This window comes from Camelus dromedarius, chromosome 3 (assembly GCF_036321535.1).
Source record: "Camelus dromedarius isolate mCamDro1 chromosome 3, mCamDro1.pat, whole genome shotgun sequence".
Classification (NCBI taxonomy): domain Eukaryota; kingdom Metazoa; phylum Chordata; class Mammalia; order Artiodactyla; family Camelidae; genus Camelus; species Camelus dromedarius.
Genome location: NC_087438.1, coordinates 46475094 through 46500160, shown reverse-complemented (window position 1 = coordinate 46500160; position 25067 = coordinate 46475094). Strand labels below are relative to the sequence as shown.

General features: G+C 39.0%; 2 protein-coding genes across 6 annotated transcripts in view; one reads left to right on the top strand and one right to left on the bottom strand.

Annotated features, from left to right (window-relative positions):
- Positions 1-1438: 1438 nt before the first annotated feature.
- CCDC125 (coiled-coil domain containing 125) lies at positions 1439-24795 on the top strand. 5 transcript variants are annotated; one of them, XM_064481203.1, is made up of 14 exons: positions 1478-1516; positions 1838-1932; positions 4287-4363; positions 7780-8129; positions 10638-10696; positions 12305-12391; positions 12529-12606; positions 13447-13532; positions 15614-15696; positions 17180-17295; positions 19439-19546; positions 20642-20816; positions 23381-23496; positions 24333-24795. In XM_064481203.1, the coding sequence occupies exons 4-14, from the start codon at positions 7820-7822 to the stop codon at positions 24639-24641; spliced, it is 1527 nt and encodes a 508-aa protein (XP_064337273.1). In that variant the 5' UTR covers positions 1478-1516; positions 1838-1932; positions 4287-4363; positions 7780-7819; the 3' UTR covers positions 24642-24795. The 5 variants fall into 5 exon arrangements, with proteins under 5 accessions (XP_064337261.1, XP_010973248.1, XP_064337268.1 ...); XM_064481198.1 differs by lacking the exon at positions 4287-4363 and having other exon boundaries at positions 1473-1516; XM_064481191.1 differs by lacking the exons at positions 1838-1932; positions 4287-4363 and having other exon boundaries at positions 1439-1516.
- Positions 20117-25067, bottom strand: part of CDK7 (cyclin dependent kinase 7) — a 33972-nt gene continuing 29021 nt past the window's right edge. The window contains exon 12 of the mRNA XM_031446373.2: positions 20117-23253. Coding sequence (XP_031302233.1) covers positions 23243-23253 — 11 coding nt within the window. The 3' untranslated portion in view covers positions 20117-23242. The remainder of the gene's footprint in view (positions 23254-25067) is intronic.

Below are 25067 nucleotides of genomic sequence, written 5' to 3'. Positions count from 1 at the left end.
GAGCATCTACTATGCTCATCAGGAGGAATTAGAGCCTCAATTCTAAGTCTGGGGTTCCACATATCTAGGTATATATATTTCCTTTGGGGAAATGGGTGGATATGGGAAATGTGAACTGGATGTGGAGGAACGGAGGATTGAGAAGCTTGTTACTGAGAGAACAGGGTTTATTAATGATGAAGTAAAATTAACATTTTAAGGCAGGACAAGAAAAGTTAATCGCAAACTTCTCTCTGTCCATTTGGGCCTCCTCCCTCCCTCCATAATGTGCAGGGTGCATCTGCAGGACACATTAACCAGAGCTCCGCAAAGATGGGAACGCCTGCTCCACCGTAAAGACAAATTTTTCCCTTTCTTCTGATGCTAGTCATGTAATTTCTTAAAATAATAGCATTCTTTCCCAACTCTGTACAGTTATGGTGACTCGATGCTCACTCTGTACGTGCATACCTGGACTGTGTAACGTTGGTGAACTTTATGTAAAATATCAGTATGTCGTTTTTGATGTTTGATCCTTAGCCTCAAAAGTGTGTATGACTGTGCCTTGGACTTCTAAGAGAACCGCTCTCAGAGCTTTTTGAGAGCCTGTCTTCCAGGTCATAATCCTGTTTGGTTCGAATAAAATTCCCTTTTTTCCTTTTTCTTTTTAATTAAAAAAACCTTTTTTTTTTTAATGTGGAGAGGTAATTGGATTTATTTATTTAACAGAGGTACTGAGAATTGAACCCGCTCTACCACTTAGCTATACCCTTCCCTCCCTTTTTTCCTTCTTAACTGTTAATTGAATTTTCTTTGATATTAGTTTATTTCTAGACCAGAGTAATCATTGAATCCGGCCAAGTTTTTCTGACCACTATGAAATTCCTTCAGCTATTTCAAGGATGTTGAGAATTAGGGAATGATATCAAAATCACTGCACCAAGGTGAAAAAGCTAATGACCCAGCACGTTTTTATTGGGGTTAGAGGGAGGTACGGCCCTTCTCATGAAATCCGCAACAATGGGTTGCGGGAGTAGCAGCTTTCTAGACCCAGAGGGCCTACCCTCTTGTCCTTCCCACGGCCTCGCCTTTGCCCCGGGAATTCGCTTGGCCTACAAGGCCCCCTCGTTTCTCAGCACTGAGAGTCCGCTCTGCAAGGTCCACCGCCACCGCCGAGCTACAGCTCAGCTCCATCCTTCTCTTACGCGACTCCTAGACGCCTAATGTTTCAACCAGGTAATTTTACCTTCATTGACGCACACCCGGTCTCTTCGTGTTTTTCTACGTCTCGAGCTATTATTTATAAGTCGGTTGCGCGCAGCTGGCGCAGCTAAGTGCCTCGGAGTCGGACAGAGACAGCAGCCCGGCAGGCTAACGGGGTGAGCTGGAGCGGCGGCGCAGAAGCCGGGGGCGGGGCCGGGGCCGGGGCCGGAACCGGAACCCAGGCTGCTCTGCTCACCTTTCCGGTAGGGGCCGCGCCGCGCGGTCACGTCGCTGGAGTAGCGGCGGCGCGCTCGGCGCGGAGGCTGGGGGCCCGGTGAGCGTGCTAAGGTAGCGGGGGAGGGGAGCGGCGCGAGGCGGCAGGGTCCTGCTGACGGAGGCGGGGTTCCGGTTTCCCCCACCAGCTGCGGCTACCCGGGAGGGTGCGGGGGACAGACCCCCGGGGCGGAGCTGCGCAGATTCGAGAAACTCGGCAGGTTGTGGACGAGCTGGCAAACTGGCTCCTTCCTTCGCTAGTTTAATGGCCCCGTCTGATATTGCAGAAATAAGGAATAGAATTGAAAGACTGTTTATGCCTCTTTCCGCTACTAATTATTATTTTGTTAACTTTTTTTTTAATTAATTTTGAACTGTAAAGCGACAGCCCACTAAATGCAATGTGGTGTCCTGGATTGGATTTTGGAACAGAAAAAGGACTTCAGTAGAAAAACTGGGGAAATCTTGATAAAGGAGGTAATTTAGTTATGTATGTTGGTTATGCAGTTAGGTGCATGCATCAGTGTTAATTTCTTATTTTTGATAAGTATACCTTAATATTACATTAGAGGTATTAAGGGTATACATGAGCTCACTGTACTATCTTTGCAAATTACTGTAAGTCTAAAATTATTTTAACATAAAAATTTAAACAGAATCCTACAGCGATATGCAGCAGACCAATGTTTACCGAAAGAGCTGAAGTTAGTTCCTTTTTGCCAAGCCTGACAGGAATTAGCTGTCTGTTTGATCAACTTGTTTGCTAAGGAGGGTCCGGCTAGTGGGTGTGGCTGCTTCTAGTTCAAGTTTTATGGGCAGGAATCTGTTTTGTCTTTCAGTTCCATCCAATGGATGTCTTTGGAACACCTGTTATACACGAGTAAATGAGACACACGTGTTCCCTGCCCCCAGTGCAATAAAAATGCAAGTTAGGTAGGAAGTAAGGACTATTTGAAAGGTGCAACACAGAGCTGGAAGGGTTCAGAGGTAGGAGAAATCACCTCTGGCCCAGGGGAGTCAGGCTACTGGAGAGAGCGGCTGTCATGAACTGAGGGGGCCTGAGAGGAGAATGCATTCCTGGAGAATGGCTCCAGCAGAGGCTTTTAGGAGAGCAGGCTGAGGGAGCCTGGGAGCAGGTACAAAAGAGGGAGCACAGCACATGCCCAGGGGCTACTGACACAGATGGCACAGGAAGTGAAGACTGGAGTTTCCTTATAGAAAACAAGGTGACACTTAACTTTAATTGTATATGCCATGGGAGCTGTGGAATGTTTCGGGCCAAGAGGGGGGCATCATTTTGTCTGTGCTTGGAGATGATTGACTAGGCAACAGTGTGTAGGATGGCTTACAGTAGATCACTTAGGGAAGCATTGGTTTAGCCCAGGAAAGGTCACAGAAATTCAACCATGGCTCTGAAGTTGATATACACAGAATAACATGGTTTGGGGAGATTTTGTGGACCTAGAGAACTCAGGAACTGAAGACATCAAAAAGAAAAGAAAAAAAAAAAACAACCCCGAAATCCCAAAGTTTTGGCTCTGGGTGTTTTGGAGCATGGTGGATGGATTTGCAGAAATAGAGGACTAAGGAGAACCCTGGAGTGGGGATGGAGAGGGCAAGCAATTTGTTTTTTGAACAAGCTGCATTTGAACTGCTGGCAGAATACCCAGCTGGAGATGTGTATTTAAGAGTGTTGAGGAGTGGAAGCCAAACATACAGAGGGGACAAGAAGAGGAAAGGGAGCCCCAGCGGACAGATAGGAGGTAGCTGGGGATTCCTGTTGGGTTAGGAGCCAAGATGGCCCTGTGGCCTGGACATGGAAAGTCTGTGGTATCACGGCTTCTGCAGAGGTGGAGGACCCTGAGGAATGAGGCTAGATCTTGGATTTAGCAAATTAGGAAAACACACATCACTTTTCAGAGTTGCTTTAGTGGAAAAGTCGATTATCTGCTCTTAGCCTGTAGTCTGTTCATCCCATGGCCTTTCCCAAGGGGGCCAGGAGCCAGAGAGATGGCTTCTAGTTCTGGCTCTGCCACTACCTGTGTAATTTTGAGCAAGTCATGTATGCCTGGACTGGCATAGGAAGACATTTGCCTTAATAAAACCAAAAGGACCCTTTTATTCCTAGCAACACCTAAAAGTCCACAGAGCCCAGGTTCCACGGGGCACACTTTAGAAAATGCTGATATAGAACCAGAATTTTAGAGCTCTGAAGAACCAAAGAATTTTATCCAATTCCCTTACTTAACAAATGAGTAAACTAATATTCAGTGAATATTGACTTCAAATATATCATATTGATGGGACCCAAAATACCCCTATAAAGTAGTTATGCTTAAACCTGTTTTGGAGATTCAAAAACAAGCTCTGAGAAGTTAAGTGACTTGCCCAGGATCACAGAGCAGCCAGTGGTGGTGTGAGATTTGAACCCAGGCCCCCAAGTCAGGGCCTTCTCTGTCCCACTTCCTGTTGCCCCACTGGTTGTCAGCACTGAATGTGTTTAAAACTGCTTGAATGGAATGCTAGTAACTTCAAACATTTTCCCTTTCTTAGAAGGAATGTGTTCCAAAAGTCAGGTTCAGTTTGACCGCATTACATATATATGTTACTATTAGTACATAAAAGCAGGAGAGTACACAGCCAACAGTTCCCGAAGTTACATTTTAAGAAACAGAGCCTTAGACCATGTGAAAGCTCATTATGTTTCATCAGCTCTGAGGAGTGGGAAGACAGAGGCCTGAATAGATGCGGCCTGTTGAAAAATACTCTGAGCTGATCCTGTGATTGCTTACCCTTTCCTCTTACTGCTGTTTTCCTTTGCATTGACCAAGTCCATTGTCTTCACTGCTGGCCTCCTGACCCTGACCACACCCTCCTTAACAGACGCATGAGGCTGCATTTACTAGAGGTAAAACACGGCCTCTTTGGGATTATTCTTTGATTCAATAAGTAATTTCTTACCTACCTTGACAAATGAAAATAGACACACTTATTTAGGAAATAAACCTGTAAAGGAACCAAGATGATTTTATAAAAAAATTGGAGGGATAAAATGGCTCCAATATAGTGTGGAGTGTTGCCCAAACTAGCAGTTTTAGACTTTTACTCTCAGTTGTAATTGATGTCATAAATAATGAAAACTTGGTTTACTTTGATGTTAATCTCACTGAAATTCTCTGAAAGATAGAAAGCAGTGGCTGAGAGAGTCTGAGAGTATGTGACATCAAGGGCCTGGATTCAGAATCTGCTTGTATCTCTTGTTAGCTGTGTTACTTAACCTCTCTGTGCTTCAGTTTAATTGTCTATACTTAAACAATAGTAGTATTATCTTGCAAAGTGTTTGTGAAGATTAAATAGAATAATCTAAGTAGAGCACTTAGAATACTGCCCAGCATACAGAAAGCAAGCAACTAATGCCAGCTATTATTATATCTTGTTTTTAAAACTGTTGCCAGTTTAAGGCATCCAGTTTAATAATTTTCTTATCTAGGAGGGCACACCTGGTTAACATCTCATCTTTCCCCCTAATCCAGTTAAAATGTCCCTTATTTTTTTCTGTGTTTAAAAGAATTTTTTAAACATTATTTAAGAAGTATAATTTACATATATAATAAAATGTACCAGTGTAAGTATGTAGTTTGATGAGTTTTGACTACAAACCATCATTTCAGTCAAGATATAAGGCTTTTTCATCACCTTGGAAAAATTCCCCCATGCTCTTTGAAGTCAACCTCCCCACCCCAGGCAACCACTGATTTGTTGTCTGTCATGTACATTAGTTTTGCCAGGATTTCATACAGTATGTGGTTCTTCTGTTAGCATAATGTAAGATTCATCCGTATTATTGCATATATCAGAAATTTATTATTTATTACTGAATATATTCTGTTGTATGGATGTACCACAGTCTGTCCACTTTCCTGTTGATGGACATTTGGGTTGTTTTTAGTTTTTTGGCTAATTTGAATAATGCTATGAACATCTATGCAGACATTTCTGTGTGAACATATGTCTTCGTTTCTCTTGGGTAAATACTAAGAATGCAATTGTTGGGTCACTTGGGGTTGTACTTTTTCACAGGGGTTGTGCCATTTAATACTCCTGCCAGCAGTGGATGTGGATGCCCACATCCTCGGTAACACCCAGAATTGGCAGTGGTGTGTGGGGGAGTCGCATTGTACTTTAAATCTGCAGTTCCCTCATGACTAATGACACGAGCCTCTTTCCATCTACGTGTCTTCTTTTATGATGTATCTCTTCAAGTCTATTAAGGGCCTTTGTTTTTAAATGTTGAAAATGTTGACCCTAAAAACAACAGACCCTTCAAACATGATAGATTTATTTGGCATCTATATGTGGTTTTAATAGTGGGAGACTAAGAGAGAGACTTCAGCAAAAATACAAGGCTGAGATTTAATTATTTTTGAACGTCCTGGTAAGCAACTACTTACACAGCAGAATATTTAGAAAGGATGTCAGATGTGTTTGTTTTCCTTTTGTGTGTGTGTGTGTGTGTGTGTGTGTGTGTGTTTGAGGGGGAGGTAATTAGATTTAGTTATTTATTTTTTGGAGGAGGTACTGGGGATTGAACCCAGGACCTTGTGCATGCTAAGCATGTACTCTACCACTTGAGCTATACCCTCCCCTCTATTTTCCTTTTTTTCAAAAGTGAGTCTTGAGACAAGGATGAAATATTTCTAAACCACTTCAGCAAAGCAGCTATTTTGAAATGACTGGTGGCGAAAGTCCCTCTTAACTGCACTCTGGACTTGAGGGACAAGGCTGAGCATTTCACGGGCTCTCCAGCCACCAGGTGGACCAGTGTCACCAGGTAGGTGCCCACCGCTGTCTCTGCACAGGAGGGCTCAGTGATGGGGTTGTCTCTGCAGGGCATTTTTACCTGGAGTTAGCCCCAGTTATCCAACGGGGAGCCTTATTGAGGTGACTGTTTTATTTTTCTGCCCCAGAGGCAAGTATTTCAGTTTGTTGATTCCTACCTTCCTTCGTTAACTTATTTAAAAGTGTGTATTGAGCATGGATCATGTCTCAGATACTGTTTAGGCATTGGGAATGCAGTGTGACCCAAAAAGATAAAAATCTCTACCTTGTAGAGCCTGCAGTCCACTCAGGGCCCTGGGGGTGGGTTTGGGCTCTGGCAGAGGAACTGTCCCGGTCGCCCTACCTTTTGAGAAGCATCACAGGCAGGCCAGAGCCACCTCCTGCTTCCCTGGGCTCTCCCTTTTGTGCTATGTTAGAAGGTCCTAAGGGATGAGGAGAAAAATTGAGGTGAGAAGTGGGATAGGGAGGAGGAGTTTGTAGTTTTAGATGCGGTGCCAGGAAAAGCCCCACTGAGAAGGTAACACTGAAGGAAAGACCCAGAGGAGGTGAGAGACCAGCTGTGCATCTGTCTGGGGGAAGAGCGGTCCAGGCATCGGGGCAGGAATGTCTGGCTCATTCATTCTGACCCAGGGTGAGGGCATGAGGCCAAGATGAGCAGGGAGGCCCCTCACCATTGGAAGGGTTTTGGCTTCTACTCTGTGTTGTGAAACAGTGGAGGGTTTTGCACACAGGTGTGGCATGATTTGAGAAAGGGAGGGAGGGACAACGGCAGGGACAATCCCACCTATCACTGTCCCAACAAAACGTCTCCTAATTGTGTTGTGCACAGAAATAGAAAATGAACCAAGTGGAGCTGTAGGAGAGAGCGTCAGAGCCCCGAGCACCTGAAGTCCGTCAAGGGCCTGAGGGACTGAGGCAGGATGGTCCTAGTCATTGGAAGCCGGTTTTTCAGAGGCTTTTCTGAATTTTGTACAGATCTTAAGCATATGAAAACTGAACCCTTTCCTTCGCAAGCTTGTGTGTCAAGAATGTTCTGTTTCCTTGGCAAAGGCTGCCCTGCTGTGTTCTGATCAGTAGATTATTGGATTCAGTAAAAGCCTTTCCTGCTTCCTTGGAAATAAGGAATTGGATCTTTTCTTACCTAAAAAGTCCTGGAATGTTAAATACCTTGAATTGGATTACAAGGGGCATTTGTGGGCTATGCCTGCATAGTATAGAAAAGGACTTTTCTAAGCACCTACTGTAGAGCACAGAGAACTGTATTCAATTTATTATAACATATAATGGAAAAGAATCTAAAAAGAAAAAAAAATATGTATGTATATGTAGAACTGAATCACTTTGCTCTACACCTGAAACTAACATTGTAAATCAACTATACTTCAACAGAAATTTTTTTTTCTTAAAAAATGGACTTTTCTTCCCTGGCAAACCCAACTTTTATTATACTGATGGCTTTTTAACTACTGTTTTTCTTAACTGCAGATAACCTGTTTATCCTGATGGTAAAGAAGGCACGTGGCTGATGAGCAAGGTGGCGAGGCCGCCGAGCGAGGCAGAGGGGCCGGCCTGGGAGACAGAGGACGAAGACACGGCAGAAGGCGATTTAGGGTATGGCTTTGGAAGAAGACCCGGCGGGATTTATGAAGCGCAAGTTTCACATTTATTTACGTCTAGAAAAAGATCAGATGGGAAGAACTTTAGTCCTCCCCCATTTTCAAGAAACAAGGAAGAAAGAAACAGAGCCACTTTTCAGTATTCCAAGCATAAGAGCGTGCCAGATACGTACCTGGAAGGGACCCGAATTTCCCATCGCAGACGACAGAGTAGCACTGGTAAGAATGCCCGGTGTCCTCTTCCTCCTCCTCCTTTCTGCCCTGTGTCACCCCTCCGACACATGAAGGTGAGTCTCCATCGTGGATTTTAGACATTTATCTTTATTCACGTCTAGGGACTGGTGATGATACGAAAGTAATCAGTGTTTCTATTTCCAAGTATTATGCAAATTGGGGAGTATAGTAGTTACTCTGCATCAGTACATGTATGTTAGTTATATCAGTAAGTGATCGCCTTCCTTGCTTTTTTTCTAAAGTAGTGGTGTACTTCATTTGGGTTTTTTTTTTTTTTTTTTTTTTGTCTTATTTAACATTTACTGGGTACCTAGTAGGTGTCTGGGACAGTTCTGGTCTCTGGGAACAGCATCAGTGAACAAAATAGTCAAAGGACCTAATGTCATGGAGTTCACATTCTAGTAGAGGAAACAGAATAAACCAGCAAATCAATCACTGTAGAACATCAAGCAGTGGTAGGTGAAAAGCTAGTGATTGGAGGGGCCGGGTGCTGCCATCGCAGGCAAGGGTCAAGGGTGGCCTCTCTAAGGAGGTGGCATTTGAGCACTGCAGGTCTGGTGTTTATCTGGGGAAGGAGAGTACAGGCAGAGCACATTGACTTCGGGTTGCTTTAGGGATGTCATAAAATTCCACCAAAATATCAAAACAAAATTAATCTTAATTTATCCTAACTAAAAATAAATTATGCTCTATGCTAAAGAGAGAATAAAAATTCAGAGTCATACTGTGAGAAAATGTTACACCTCCGAAGTGAAGTGATCGGGACCTGGTGGGCAAGTCCCAGCCTGCACTGCGTGTGGCACAGCTCCTATGTGATTGAATCTTCTGTAATCTGCATTGTGAAACTTCCCCACCAAAGTGGAACAGACACAAATTAGAACAACATGAAAATAATTAAGGAACATGGGTTCAGATTTACAAAAAACATGTTGCAGCCGAGGATCTATCTCCATCCTTCAAAATTATTCTTGAAATTAGGATGGGATTATTTATATAGTTTTCTTCCAATTCCTTATCATGCATAGAGGATAGATACTGTTTTACAAGCAAGATGTTGAAAACTGAACATCAAGATATGATGTCTTTACATGAGGAAATACCACTGCGTTGTTAACAAGATGTAACAGCAATGGTGTGAGTGCGTATTTTGTTAGGTTATGGACTTTTGTCTTTTTATCAAAGTTGACTTATCCCAAGTAAGTATATTGTATTAGTTTCCTATTGCCAATAGGCAATTTCCAAATTACCAGAAATTTAATGGTTTAAAATAACATAGATTTTTATTTTACAGTTATTATGTGTCTCAAAAGTCCAAAAAGGTTTCACTGGGCTACAATCAAGGTATCGGCAGGGCTGCCTTCCTTCTGGGGGCTCTAGGGGAAAATCCATTCCCTTGCCTTTTCCACCTTCTAGAGCCTGTGTCCCCTGGCCTGTGGTCCTCTTCCTCCATCTTCAAAGCCAGCAGTGGCTGTCAAGTCTTTCTCACACTGAATCACTCTTGACACTGACTCCCCTGTCTCCCTCTTTCACTTATGAAGACCCTTGTGATAACATTGGGCCCCCCTGGGTAATCCGGAATAATCCCCTATCTCCAAGTACTTCATTTATTCACACCTGCAAAGCCCCTCTGGCCATGTATTCATAGGTTGTGGGATTAGGAAGTGGAGGGAGATCTTTGGGGGCCATTATTCTGCCTACCACAAGTATGAACAGAACAGAACTTGTCATTGTCAAGCCAGTGTCACTTCTGTCCCTCCTTGTAGCCCTGAATCATCAAAGTAAAAACAGAATTTAGGTTTTCCCTTGAATACTATCATGTTGATAAAAGTTCAGAATAACAAAGAAAAAAATTGTTTCAAGAAACTTTTAATGTCCCTCAAAATATTCTCAGAAAAATTTTTTTGCTTCTTTTTACCTCTTATCCTCTTGCTGTGATTTACCACTTTAATGTTTTTCTGTTGCCAGTGAGAACACCATGAAAATGAAGCACCCAGGAAGTTCAGTTTAATGTCTCAATTGACTACATTAAGGAGATAATAATTCAAGTTACAGGAGCTTCTAGTCATTCTTCTTGGAAAGAAATTAAATTCAGGTTATTTTTTTAGATATTCATATCATGATATTGATCAGGCTTAAGCCAAATGCCAAAATTGTTTTATTTCACTCACCAACATTCATGGGGTTTTTTTGGGTGGGGGCGGTAATTAGGTTTATTTATTCATTTAACAGAGGTACTGGGGCTTGAACCCAGGACCTCGTGCATGCTAAGCATGCACTCTACCACTGAACTATACCCTCCCCTCTCACCTTCCTCGTTCCTGTGTCTTTTCATTTGTGGAATGTCTTAAGCTATCCATTTTTATCATTATTTGGTTTGTTACAATTATTTTCTCTTTTCAATTTAAGTGAAGCCTGTTTTTCATATTTTGTAAACAAATATCCTGTGTTTAACCAGTTAAAGAAAATATTAAAAAAAATTTTTTTCCCTAATAGATTCTAATTCAGAGTTGTCAAATGTGGAATTAAGGCAACATCTTCATGAAACTTTAGAGGTAGGTGCTCTGGTTAATATACAAATTCTCATGGGAATAAAGTCCACTGATAGATATTTTGTGTAAGTAGTACTAATATGGTTTGGAAGGCAGATATTGGCTTTCCAGATAGTCTCATGAGCCACAGTGTCAAGCTCATAGCTTCCAACTGGCCTCCTCCGTTTCTTAGTCTTCTCATCTCTCAAAAAAGCTGTTTCTGTAAACGTTCTCTTTTCTACCTTCTGATTTTTTTTTTAAGTATAGTTGATTTACAGTGTTTCAGGTGTACAGCAAAATGATTCAGTTATGCATATATATGTATATACTCTTTTTCAAATTCTTTTCCATTAAAGGTTATTACAAAATATTGAAGGTAGTTCCCTGTGCTACATAGTAGGTTCTTGCTGTTTATCTATTTTATATTTAATAATTTATATCTGTTAATCCCAAATGCCTAATTTATCCCTCCTCCAACCCTTCCCCTTTGGTTAACTGTAAGTTTGTTTTCCATGTGTTCTATTTGTTTTGTAAACAAGTTACTTTGTATCATTTTTTAGAGTCCATATATAAGTGATATCATATGATATTTGTCTTTCTCTTTCTTCACTTCTTTAGTCGACCTTCTTTCTCTAATCTCCTCCTGGAGAAAATAGTTATCACTCCTTTCCATCTGTCTTCCCTGTATGTGTGGAAATAACCTGACTTAATTTAACCTCCTTAAGGTCAGAGGCTCAGAAAGTACCCCAGGTGGCCTGAGGAGGCCATCTGTCTTGCTGGGAGGAGGAGTTTCTGTGAGGTGCCTACCCTTTGGGGAACAGGAAGCCCAACTTAGTGATTCTAAGCATTTGTGATTCTTCTGGTGAAAGCTATTCTAGTAGTTTCCTAGGGCTGCCCTGACAAAGTACCACAAACCAGTGGCTTAGAGACAGCAGATTGATTCTCCCAGTTTTGGAGGCTAGAGGTCTGACATCAGGGTGTCGGTGGGCCATGTTCCCTCTGAAGGGTCTAGAGGAGAATCCTTCTTTGCCTCTTCCTAGCTTCTGGTGGTTGCCGCCGACAGTCCTTGGCTTACAGCTGCATCACTCCAGTCTCTGTCTTTCTGAAATGTCACAGGGCCTTCTGCCCTGTGTGTCTGTGTTCAAATTTCCCTTGTCTTATAAGGCCACCAGTCATTGTGTTGAGGCCCACCTTAATCCAGGATGACACTGATTATATGTGCAAAGACTCTATTTCCAAATAAGGTCACATTCACAGTACCGGGGATAGGACTTGCACATATCTTTTTTGGGGAATTCAGTTCAACGCATACTAGCTACTGTAGCTGTGTGGATGATCATGTGCTTGTTTTATGTGGTCCAAAGATTTTTCTCCAATTTATTAGCTATATGGCCTAAATGGGTAAAAGCAAAAATTTGGACTTTCTGTCATAACTGGCACCTGATAGTGAGGGTCTCAATTTTGGCCTCTTCTGGTCCACTTATAAAGCCTGGAAGAATTTCCAACCTCATTTGTAAGGTCAAAGTGCTTCGAGTCAAAGTGCATGTTGAGTTTAAATGTAAACTATCCAAATTGATCATTTAGGGTTGCATATCTTGCAGAGAGGAAGACTAGTTTTATTTTTCTCCTTAGGAGGTAGAAATCTTGAAAACTGAACTTGAGGCATCTCAAAGACAACTTGAAGGTAAAGAGGAAGCACTGAAAATTCTTCAAAGCATGGTAAGAAGTTACTTTTAAACTTTCATGGTGTACACATTCCAATAATAAGTAGTATGGTTTTAGCTTTAAAAAAAAGGTGCACATAGAAATAATTAGAAATTTAATTTCTACTGATAAATGATCTTTATTTTTCTTAGGCAATATTTGGCAAAGCCACAAGTCATACCCAGGCAGTGCTTCAAAAAACTGTGGAACAAAAGAGATCCTTGGAGAAGGTATTTGCCACTTGTAGTGTAGACTTGTTCAATACAGTAAGCTTTCAAATACAGTTTCCTTAGAGACCACTGTACCAAAGGATGTGTCATTTGTGCATACTCTCTGCTGGGTGTGCTTCAACTTCATATGGTCCCTTCTATTTTGGAGCTTATAATCCAAAACACATGGGCAGAGCCCGCCAAGTTGACACTTCCTATTTTTCTTCTTTTCCTATTTTCCTTCCTCTGCTTGCCCGAAAGCCTGCCTCTTTCTGACAATCTCATCTTCACCCTAGATGGTCACATTCCTGTGCCTCTTGTACCCTCCCTTGATGGGACTGTCCTGGGCTTAGATTCCTAGTAGTGTACTTTGGGGTCTACATGTGTTGAAGGTGATGAAAAATCTTGGTTCAGGCCAGCAATTTTTTTTTTTTAATTGAAGTATAGTTGATTTATAATGTTGTGCTAGTTTCTGGTATATAGCATAGCGATTCAGTTATATACATATATATATATATATATGTATTCTTTTTCATACTCTTTTTCATGATAAGTTATTACAAGCTTTTGAATATAGTTCCCTGTGCTATACAGTAGGACCTCATTATTAGGCCAGCTAATTTTGAGGCTAAACAGTTTGAAATTTTCCTCCTAATAAGCAAGCTTCAGAAAAGCTTTTTTGAGTGCTAAAGAGGTGTGTTATATGTGTTTACAAATGTCACTCTTTTTGAGCAATAATTAGTTTTTTTCTCTTAACCTATTTCTATGAAATGATTAAATGATTTATTTCAGCTATTCATGTGTCCTGAAATGATTTATTTGTAGTAATTTTTTCACAGAAGTGCTCTTTTCTTTCTATAGGAAATAAATGCCTTGCAGTGGGAAATAGAATTTGATCAGAATAGATTTAAAAATATAGAGGAATCTTGGATCCAAAAATATGACAGGTTTGAATATTATTATTTTATAATTTTTCTTTGGAAGTCTTTTAAAATGTGTGTAATTCAAATGTAGCTTAAGGTTTTTTCTTCTTTGAGCTAACTGTAAATGTAAAATTCACATTGCTTACCCATTTACCAGTTCCTATTTTTCTGTTACTGTTAATTTTCTTTTTAAAAAAAATAGTATAAACTGTATATTAAAATACAGTTTAAGACCATGTTTCCCAAGTTACTTTATTATTGGCACTGTTTTTTCTAACAAAATCTTTTGAGCAACTCTCTTATTAGTGCAAATTTATTTAGTAACTTTAAATTACAGCAGACTTATAAGGTCATTCATTGAGAAATTGATTTGATACCTGGGATTATAGATGGCTTTAGTGTGTAATTTTTTAATTTATTATTTCTTAATTTTTAATTTGAGATAATTGAAGACTTACAGAAAAGTTGTAAGAACAGTACAAATAATAATAATATATATTTTTCACCGATTCTCCAAATTTTAACTCTTTATCACATTTACTTTATCATTCTCTCTTTCTTTCTTTCTTTGTAGTTAAAATGCATGAATATAGAGGTAGTATTTTTCTAAACCCTTTTAGAGTAAATTGCATATATAAGGCCCCATTACTCTAAATACTTCAGTTTGTATGTATTTTTTTAAAAGGGGGCATTCTCACTTGTAACCATAATATACTTATAAAAATCAAGACATTAAATCCTTGAGCCTTCCCCAAAGTAGTTGCAATAATCCTCCCACTCATTACACACACACCCACACCCACACACACACACACACCCACACCCCCATACCCTCTCTGTCTCTCTCTCTCCTTTTGTGGAGTGCGTATCTATTTTTACTTTAAACTAAACACCCCACACCTCTTGGCTTCTCTCCCTGTCACCTTTCTGAGATGGCCCACATTCTGCCTATGGAGTATGTATCTCCTAAGGCATTTTCCCTTCTGAGTGAGACAGACCACACTCTCTGTGAAGAGTGTATCTCTCTAAATAAACTTGCTTTCACTTAAATAAAAAAAACCCAAGAGTATTATTTTTAAATTTTTTTAATTAAGAAACTAACTTTATGACCACTGTTTTAATGAATTGTAGCCAATCCTGAGCACAGAATATAACATTCCCCACAAATATCACAAAATGTCTTGATGGATATTTTATTTAAAGTTATAAATTAAACCAGATGATCAGGCTACTATTTTTATTTTTTTTATTATTAAAAATAATTTTTTTTTTTAATGGAGGTACCAGAGATTGAACCCAGGACCTCATGCACGCTAAGCATGCGCTCTGGCCCTGAGCTATTTCCCTCCCCTCCAGCTACTGTTTTTAATTTCGAGATTTTTTTGAATAAGCCTCTAATGCTGGGCGATTTAGGAACTCTTGTAAGTAATTATAAGTTTTATTCAGCAGATAAAGCTCCCTATGTACCTTTTTTTAAATTGAGGTATCATTGACATGTACCATTGTATTAGTTTCAGGTGTTCAATGTAATGACTTGGTATTTGTATATATTGCAAAATGATCATCACAGTAAGTCTGGGTAACATTCACTGCCATACATCGTTACAACTTTTTTTCTTATGGTGAGAACTTTTAAGATCTACTTTCCTAGCAATTTAAAAATATATGGTATAGTATTGTTAACTATATTCTCCATTTTGTACATAACATCTCCAGGACTTATTTAATAACTGGAAGTTTGTACCTCCTATGTATCTTTTTATGCAAATTTTGGAAGGTAGCCTAAGCATTTAGTTGGTGGTCAAATGGTTATTAAAAGTTGACTGAAACTTTAGTAAAGAGAATGAGTGTTCAAAATAGATGCCTTAGAGATATTTCTGGTCCTGATTCTTTCACAGCTAAGCGTACAGAAGGGTTAACAGTAGGTTCAAAACCTTACCACACTCCTTTAAATTGTTTTCATTTTGTTACATGTATAATCCTAGACTGTTCTGAAATAGAAAAAATTATATTTGGGTTTTCCTGTTCTAATTACGGAATAAAAATATTCTAATTCGATTACAAAGTGTTACTGTATTAGTTATTTGGAGAGTACTTTTTTCCAGGCTAAACTGTGAAAATGCAGTCCTCAAAGAAACTCTGAAACTGAAAACAGAAGAAATTAAAATGCTCAAGTCTGAAAATGCAAGTAAGTAAAGAGTGGTACTTTGATAATTCTTCAAAAATATTATGTTAAAAGATCAGTTTTATATAGTATGTCCTATGTCCAGAACACACATATCAATAGACAAAGTGGTAACATTTTGAAGTAATCTATAATTAAGGATGAAAGAGAAAAGATATGCATCAGTGCAGTTTTTTAATTTTAAAAAAATTGAGGTGAAATTCACATAAAATTAACCATTTAAAAGTGAAAAATTCGTAACACTTACAATGTTGTACAAACATCTAGTTCTAAAATGCTTCATCACTCCAAAATAAAGCCTCACACCCATTAAGCAATCCCCCCAGTTCCCCATCTATCCTTCAGTTTTTATACTCAGTGTAAAACAAAATGGTAGAGCACCTGATGTTTGAGGAGCCTGAGTAAATGTATGTTTTAATGGAACACTATAGGAAAAGTATAAAATTGTATTAACTGTACATTAAATATAGTATTAAATATACATATATAACTATACAAAGCAGCATTATTTTTCTTATAAAAGTGTCTTCTGCGAATATCCCTAATACAAATATTTTTAATTTTTCAAAACATTTTTGGACTCCTTAAGAATTTGAAGTTTCTTACATATATTATGTGTATAGAAACACACACACAATATATCTTTTGTATAATAAGGCACTGTACGACAAAAGTTAGTGAAAGCCTATTAAAGTGTTTTAAGAAAATTAAAGTGGTACCAACTCTTCGGAAAATTTTAAGAGACGATGTTGATTGTCCCTTCTTCGCAGAAACTGTTTTAATGTGGAGGCTTGGAAGGGATAAAATAAGTGCTAAATCAGGTCATGGGCCTGAGAGAAGCACTTTACATAGTGTAGTAAGTGAACTGTGGCAAAGCCTCTGGGTGAGAACCACACACATAGATGGTGCTTCTCCACACCAGTGATTTGACGTAGAGATTTCTCCCGAGTTATGTTAGCTCCAGGACAGGAGCTGCTGATAACCACTACCCTTGCTCATTCCACCCTGCAACAGGAGAATAAAAGTTACTGATTTCTGCTCTCCAGGAAATAGCAGGGAACCCTCTGGTTCTAAATGTTTGCGTTGAGAGCCTTTTGTGAAAACTCTTAATAGAAAAGTCTGCTAGAGTTTGGAGAGCTGATACAGTTGACCTTAATAAAATATATGAAATCTCATCACCTGGGCCTCACTGTCCATAAAGGGTGAAAAATTAGCCCTTGTTTGTTCTCTTTTTGAAAATTCTACAAATTTTCTTTGAGCAAATGAAGACCAGACTTTGGTTCCATAGTTGAAACTTCCACATTAAAAATAGTAACATTTTATCTAGTGTTATGTGTATATTATCTCATTTGATACCCACTGTTCTGTCTGACAGATGGGGGTAGTTATTGTACATGCCTTGCTTAGAAGATGAGTATATGATGTTGGTGTAACTAGGTGGGGTTAGACTTCATAACCGAACACTTCTTCATATGGTCCCTCCTAGTTTTGAATCAGCAGTATTTGGAGGCCCTTGCCATGCTTGATATCAAACAGCAGAAGATGGCTCAGGAAAACACGTGTCGGGGTAAAAGTGGCTTTACAGAGGTTTCAGGTCTTGAGGTAGGTAAGCAGGTACAAAAATTTAGCAGGGGGTAAGTTTTCCTCTTTCGTTTTCTTTCTGCCATCGCCATCAGCTCCATTTTTAGGACAGCACCATACTTAGCAATTTGAGAGAGGCCCAGGTCCATTCTCCAGCCTTGCTGGTACCATACCTTTCAGGGATGACATTCTTGGACATGAGGGGATGTGCTAGCCACTTCTTGCCCTTTGTATTTCATTTTTCCACAGTTTTAGCAGAAACTATTGTTACCAATGTCTCTCCTGAATAGGGGCTTACAGCCTCAGAGTACTTTCCCACAGTTTTTAATCTGATCATCGTAGTAATCTTGTGAAGACTGCAAAGCAGGTACCATCCCCATTTTACAGAGGAGGAAACCCTGGCTCAGATAGTTTCAATTACTTTCCTGAAGTGACAAGGTCAATCTGGGGTTGAGCCAGGTTCAGAAGAAAGGTCTGCTGCTGATGGATTACTAATTGCTTGTTGAGGTGTGCAATGTCTTACAGTGTGGAAGTTTGGCTGGTAAGATAAAAAGTGTCCTGGGGACTCATGAGAAATGAGCAGGTATAACAGTGGAGTGAGAGGGGATAGCCATTCACATTATAGAACTTCAAATAAAGAAACTATTAATAATAATAGCAAATACATAGTCCTTAGTAAGCACCAGATTCTAAGTGCTTTAAGTAGATGAACACATTTAATTCTCACAACTACCAGATAAGCTGAGTACTATTAAATCCTCATTTTGCAAATGAGGTAAGAGGCACAAAAGGGTTAAGTAATTTGCCCAAAGTCACAAAGCTACTAAGTGGTAGAGCTGGGAAGTACATCCAGGTAGAGTTTAGAGTCTGTAATTTTGATCATCATGCTCTACTGCCTGGGTGGAAAACTAGTGTAATAACAAAACAGGAAAATAAACTGAACTGAGAGAAAATTCTGGAAAAGAAGGCTTTCTTATAATCCTGAGTGGGCCAGGGCCTAGGCAGGAACAAGGGCCCTGAGCCAGCTGATGAAGGAGCACTAAGGAAAGGAAGTACAATTAGGATTCAGAGCTCCTTGCAGAAACCTTGCATTTTCACATTGGCCCTACTCAGGTCGAAAGTTACTTTTGGCAGCAGCTTTTGCAGGGACAGTTATCAGGAGCCAGAAGTTGAGAAGGGAAGATACCAATCTACCACACAGCCACCATTTGTACGCTCCAGTCAACTATAAGGTGAATATGTGTGAGGAAGAATTTTCTGTAATAGCCTTTACACTAAAAGAGAGAGTGGAATCTTCCTCTCTAAACAGTTCTAAATTAGGATTCAATTTTCAGCTAATCCATTCCTGTGAAATTTTATAGCAACAGGAAGTTTAGACAATAATTCCATAGTAAGCTCCACATGAAACTTTAAAAGATATGGCACAATATGTTACATAGACTGCCCCCATTAAATTGGTAGTTGCCGGGATATGTTGGGAAAGCAATCTGTGGCTAGTTGCCAAGTGGGTTTTTTTTAAAAAGTACAACAGTTCTTAATTTTATTCTAGCTGCAGTGGTCAACCAGAAGTGACCCATATGGACTCTTTTCTTCATTGTGATCAATAGACAGGTTTTGAGTGATCAGGCCCCTATGCAATTCCAGAACAGTGGATGAGCCAAGAAATATTTAAGAACACATTACATGATCACAGAGCAGTTTTTTAGGCTTGGAGGGATGATTGTTTTCCTCACTGACATTAAAATGCACTCATCATTTCTGAGCATGCATCTTTTCCCAGCAGGACCTGATGGTAATGAATGCTGGGCAGCAGGCCAAGCCCAGTCACAGGAAATCCATATTGTAGATGTTAATACTTACTTTGCTAGGTCAAGTTCCTGCCAAGGACTCAGGACTGAGGGAAACCAGTGCTAGGTTAAAGGTTTTTGAGAGTGAAAAGAAGGTAGAATTTATGTTTTTGTTCCAAGTAGTAACATTCTCTCAAAATTTGTAGTTTATTTCCACTTGGGTCCTGAAATCATAGTCTCATCTTCCTACTATTTTTGTTTTCATTTCTTTGAATCAGATGCTTGAATAAAATATGCATGGATATGTGTGTGTGCCCCTCTGTGTGTGGCTAAGCAGTATGACACTTAGTAATGGGATAATGCTTTTGGATTTAAAGCTTGCAGTCCTGGGAGCCTGTGTTTGTCATGGTCCCAGAGGGAGCCCCTGTGCCTGTGCCAAAATGGCAGCATCCACTCGGAAAATGCTTCTTCAGCTCAAACAGGAGGTACTGTACTATCAAAACAGTAAAAGCTTGGGTTTTGTTTCTCGACTAACAGTTGAATAAGTGAAGTATCTGCAATAATCAGCTTCATTCTAGTATTCATTGGGTATGGAACTTACCCTTAATTTTATGATAACATTAACTTATAAACTGTATTTTGTTTACATAGTTCCAACAAGTTGTTTGCATATGTTTTACTCAGTATTTTCTGAGTTCGTATTTCTTTTGTCTATGTATGGCCCTGAAATTACTAGATATTAGAGGAAAAGGCACACATGCCTAAAATCACTAGGCTCTGCAACACTGATTAACGGAGAGATAAACATGAAGGTTATTAGAAAAGTTGCAAGGTACCTTTGTACCAGCCAGACCTAACTTTGAATCATAGCTCCATCATTTTCCAGCTCTGTGGCTTTTGGATACATACGTTAAACTGTAATAATGTTTGGAAGGTTGCTGTGAGAAATAAAAGACAGTAGACATACAATGTTTAGCACAGGGACATGTCTGGCATTTAATCAAATGACAGCTGCCATTGTAATTAAGCTTTAATAATAAATAGAGTGTAGACCATAATTTTTAAAATATTTCATGTTTATTGAAAGTATGGAATTTAAAGTCTTCAGAGTATATAGGAAAGCAAATAGCTAAACATTAAGCAATATATTATGAAAAGCATACGATTACAAAGATCAGAGTCAGCCATGGGATGTATGTGAAAGATGCTATTCATAACTGTTTCCACTGGTATTGTCTGGAGTGGCCCAAGGCAGAACTGAGATGCAGCCTTTGGCATCCTCCCTTCTTCCTCATTGGCCAGGACACACGCAGGGCCTGTCTAGGGTAATGAAGTCTAAGAGTTGGATTAACGGAATTGACAGGTACACAAGGGGAACTTCTGGTAATCTAGTTCAGAGTGGGCAGCTACTGCAGAAGAGAATGACAAGTGCCAATTAGTTTAAGCAGATGAAAGAGCTCAAAGGCAGGCAGGAGACTCATGCTGGCACAGAGACTGCATTTGCTAATCTGATTCAGCATCCAGGCAACAGTTGTTCTGGTTTTGTCTCTGATACCTCTCAAACTTTCTTTCAAAACCAGTTGGGACTTTTGCAGAAGAGTAAAGAAGAAGCCTACATAATGGCAGATGCATTCAGAATTGCATTTGAGCAACAATTAATGAGGAAAAATGACCAGGCACTAAGATTTACACAAATGGATAAAATGTGTAAGAAACCAACAAAATGGATAAATTGGAAGCACCTTAAAGAAGATGGTAAATATGAATTATAATGGCAGTAACTGGGTGTAATTTCAGTTGTTTTTGTTTATAACTATAGTTGAATAAGCACAGTTAACATGGAGAATATAATTGAAATTTCACAGAGTTGTGATATATCTAAAAATTTAGCAACTGTGGGAAAAAGGGGGTCACTGGGGTGTTAACCTGTGCAGATAAGACCATAAAATGACAGGACAATCTCTTTTTAGTACTCTATTTCATTTAAACAAGATCATGTTTAGTGGAAAAAATTTGTAAGAGCACTAGATGATTAAAGTGAAGCTGCCAAAGGGAAATTAATATGGAAAATGGCAGTGAAACCCAACATTAAATATATCTAGTTAAACTTTACTGAAATGTGATTCTGGGTAAGACACTGAGTGGTAGAGGAGAAATCTTAAGTTAGACAAATTAATAAAGTATTCCTATAAAAAGTGAAACAAGTTAAGGTTTTGGTTCACAAACCTATCAAAAATTCATGGCCATTCTTGAGTCATTGTGGTATTAAACAAAATGTATAGAAATGGCATAAGAGAATAAAATTACAGTTGGAATAGGCAGACTGTCCAATATAAAGGTGTTATTTTTAGAGATCTAGTTTAAATGGTCAATCTCAATTTTCAATTATCGGTATTATTCAGAATTCAAATTGCTTCAATTTAAAATTCCAATTTGAAACCATTTCTCAGTCAAGAAAGATTACAGTGAAGTTTATTAAGTGTAAATGTTTTCGTATTAAAATTCTGACATGACCCCATTTCTAAATCTTTGTCAAAATCCATAATCCTAATTCCAATATCTCTCATTTTCAGATGAGTTCAGGACCAGTAAGAATCTTACAGTATCAAAATTGAAACTTAACAGTAGATACCTATTTTGTTTGAAATATTTCCTTTCAACATTGCATATTAGTATTAGTATATGGGTCAAGTGTTGGGAATTTTAGCTTCATTAACTAAACTTTACCCATCTCATGGTAAATTGCTTACAGAGATAATAAAAAATAGAAGTAGTAAACAAGAACTGTGAAAGTGGGTAAAAGCAGATTATAAAAGCTATGTATTCAGAGTCAGCTGGATGGAAGTCAGGGCAAAGGGGGGGAAATAATTTTCCTGAACTCTCATCCTTAAAGAGGAATTCCACATTGTCCTGAAATTAACTTCTAAAAGAGTTTTCTGACATGAGACAGGGGCCACTGAGCAAATTTAATAGCTAAGTCCTCAACAGTCATTTATAAGAAATACAAAATCACTATTTACATGGCTGTTTTCTATAATAATTCCTTGATAAAAGCTGAAGATATAACCTTAATGTTGAACTTGAGGTAAGTGATTTGCCAGGGGAATCAGCAAACTTAGTCCAATGTATTTAGCATTTTAGGACTCAGTGGACAACATGACGGGTATCTAGTTCTACCATGAATAGATGTGTAGGTGATCTTCCTCAGACACCTCTTCTCTCAGTGGGGCCCTTAATAGGAGCTGGATTGCAAAATTTTTAAAGGAATACTCTTTGAGGGCAGCCCTGGTGTTCTGTGTTGTTAACTGAAGTCAAATCCTTTTAAAAATCTGATCTTAATTGTTTTGATGGAAGGTAGGGAGAAGAGCCAGGAGACAGAAGAAAAGAAGAGGTAGATTCATATTCATTTCAGCACTTGTACTTATTTTATATTCCCGAATTCCTACCTTTCTTAGCTATTTACAAAATTCAGGAACTTTTGAATGGAAAACATGATTTGAGAGGCATAGCTCCCAATCTTTGCCTTCCATTAAGGTACTGAGACTGGAAGCAAAATTGAAAATAATTGATTCATCTCTGAAGTCTTTACAAGTATACACAAGTTTAGTAGCTCTTTTCGTCTTCCCAAACAGAAACTCCATACCCCTTCTATACTAACTGCCTGTTCCCTCCTCCAGCCCATGCTCTATTATTTAATAGCACAGCAACCCAACAATAGAGCATAGGTACTATTATTCTCATTCTGGAGGGGAAGAAATGAAGCTCAGAGAACTTGTCCAACGTCAGACAGTTAGGAAGTGGCTAAATGGGGATTCAAGTCCAGGTCTTGCTGTCTCTAAGGCAGAGCCTGCATGGTTCAGAGGCTACCTGTCTGCAGACTTGTTTTTTGGGAAGTGAAGTGGTTTCTCAAATAATGTGGGTAAGTGGCTGACATTTAAATTGGGAGATTTCACATACAAATCTGGATTGCTGGCTCCTCTGGAAGACTGAGATGATCTGGTAGCACGGGCTGCATTCTCTCCCACGGGGCAGCCACTGTGGGGAGCTGAGGAGCGGCTGTGCGATGAGACAGTGGCAGGACGGGCGTTGCTGTTTCTCACTGCGGCCCTCGCACCTGTGTCTGCCGTCCTGGCTCTAAAGTCTGCTCTTCCCACTGCACTGTGCTGCCTGACTCAGTCGTGCTAGAGGTCTCCTGAAGAGGACAAGGTCCTGACTGATTTAGGAATGAATCAGCCTTGGTTCACACTTACCTGTTTTCCTGGAAGTACATCAGTGAGTGTCTTGTTATGTCTCAGCTGGATTTTCATGTTCCACTTTAGGGTTACCATCACAAAGTAAGAAGACCTTAGGGCAGAAACTGCTGAATATGCTCCCTTCTAAGAGCACTGATGATCAGGATGATTCTCAGGAAGTCTTTCAGATGCTAACAGATTTGGTTAGTACCTTTACTTTTTGTTAGAGGTTGTAGAGAAGGTAATTCTTTTGCTTCCTATTAAATTCAACTCTATCACAGTCAAGTATGTGACTTTTATGCTTTTCCCAATTTAGGCACCATTTTCGAGAATTACGGTCTCAATCTACTTAAACACCCCACACACACTACCCATGTCTCCCATCCATTGCATTCCTTGTGCAAGTTTAAACCTCCACCTCTGAAAAGAGGAGGCTTCCTATAATTAAGTACAGGCATCTCTGTCATCTGCATTAATATATACAGTTCGTCACAAGACTTTGTTTATTCAGGAATTTTTAAAGTGTTCAAGGAACTTCCTCATGCATGTCCTTTAATCATTACAACCTTGAAATCAGCCCTGTTATCCTCAATTTCACAGATGACTAAACTAAGAAACCCAGGTTATATGAATATACTTATCTACAGAAGAGTATTGAAGTTATTTATTTGCATATAAATATATAAAAACAACTTTATATATAAATAACTTCAACATTCTTTCACAGAGATAAGTACATGTTGATATTATATATACATACATACACACACACCATGTATATATATACTTTTTTCTCCTTTCTCTTCAGTTGTCTTAAACAATTTTCAACAGAAAATGCTGTTTTCTATTCTTTCTTAAAAAAAAAATATCCTCAGTAACATGTAGCATGATGCTAAGGAATCAGTGGACACTTAATTCATTTATTCACTCTGACTGACTTGACAGAATGAAGATTGAATATTTTCATGAAATACTTATGACTACAGCTCTGTATTCTGTGATTTACTAATTGGTCCATTTTAAATTTCTATGCATGCAGCTGAATGATAAAGAAGCAGCTTTGGCTCATCAAAGAAAAGTTAGTTACATGCTTGCTCGGGCTTTGGAAGACAAAGATAACATGTCAAAAGAGAATAAAGAAAAAAGTCCTATGAAAGACAATTCTCCATTAAGAAATCGCTGGCAGAAAACTTCAGAATTCCCCATTTTGTGTGACTGTGTCCATTCAAGCGTTCAGATTTTTAATTCTGTGAACTGCATTTGTTCAGTTCAGCACTTTCATACAGATCAAAGCTACACAAGAACTCTTAAAAGATCCCATTCTTTGCCGTCAAATATCAGGTACTGAAGACAAACCAGTTGAAATTAGAACTGAGAGCTGTTTATATCGAGACTGAAGAAGGACTGTAAATGCTACTACATCTTCAGAAGTTGTATGTTTCCAGGAATTTCTAAATTTTAGGAGGCAGCTTAAATAAATATTTTCTGTAAGAAATTATTAATATATTGTGTTGACATATTTTATTTATAAATTATGTTACTATATTTTGTGAAGTTTTCAATAATTGCCAGTATCTTAAAAGCAAAAAAACTGATTTTTGAGAAAAAAATTTAATTATTTAGATTGACTATAGGGATCTTTGGCTCAAGCAACAATAGGAATGACTGAATGTTCATTTTTGAAATACATTTATCTTATTTTTGTTTTTCAGGATTTTTTATTTGCCATATCAAGTTATTTAAAAATTAAAAATAATTTCCTTAAGTTAACTTC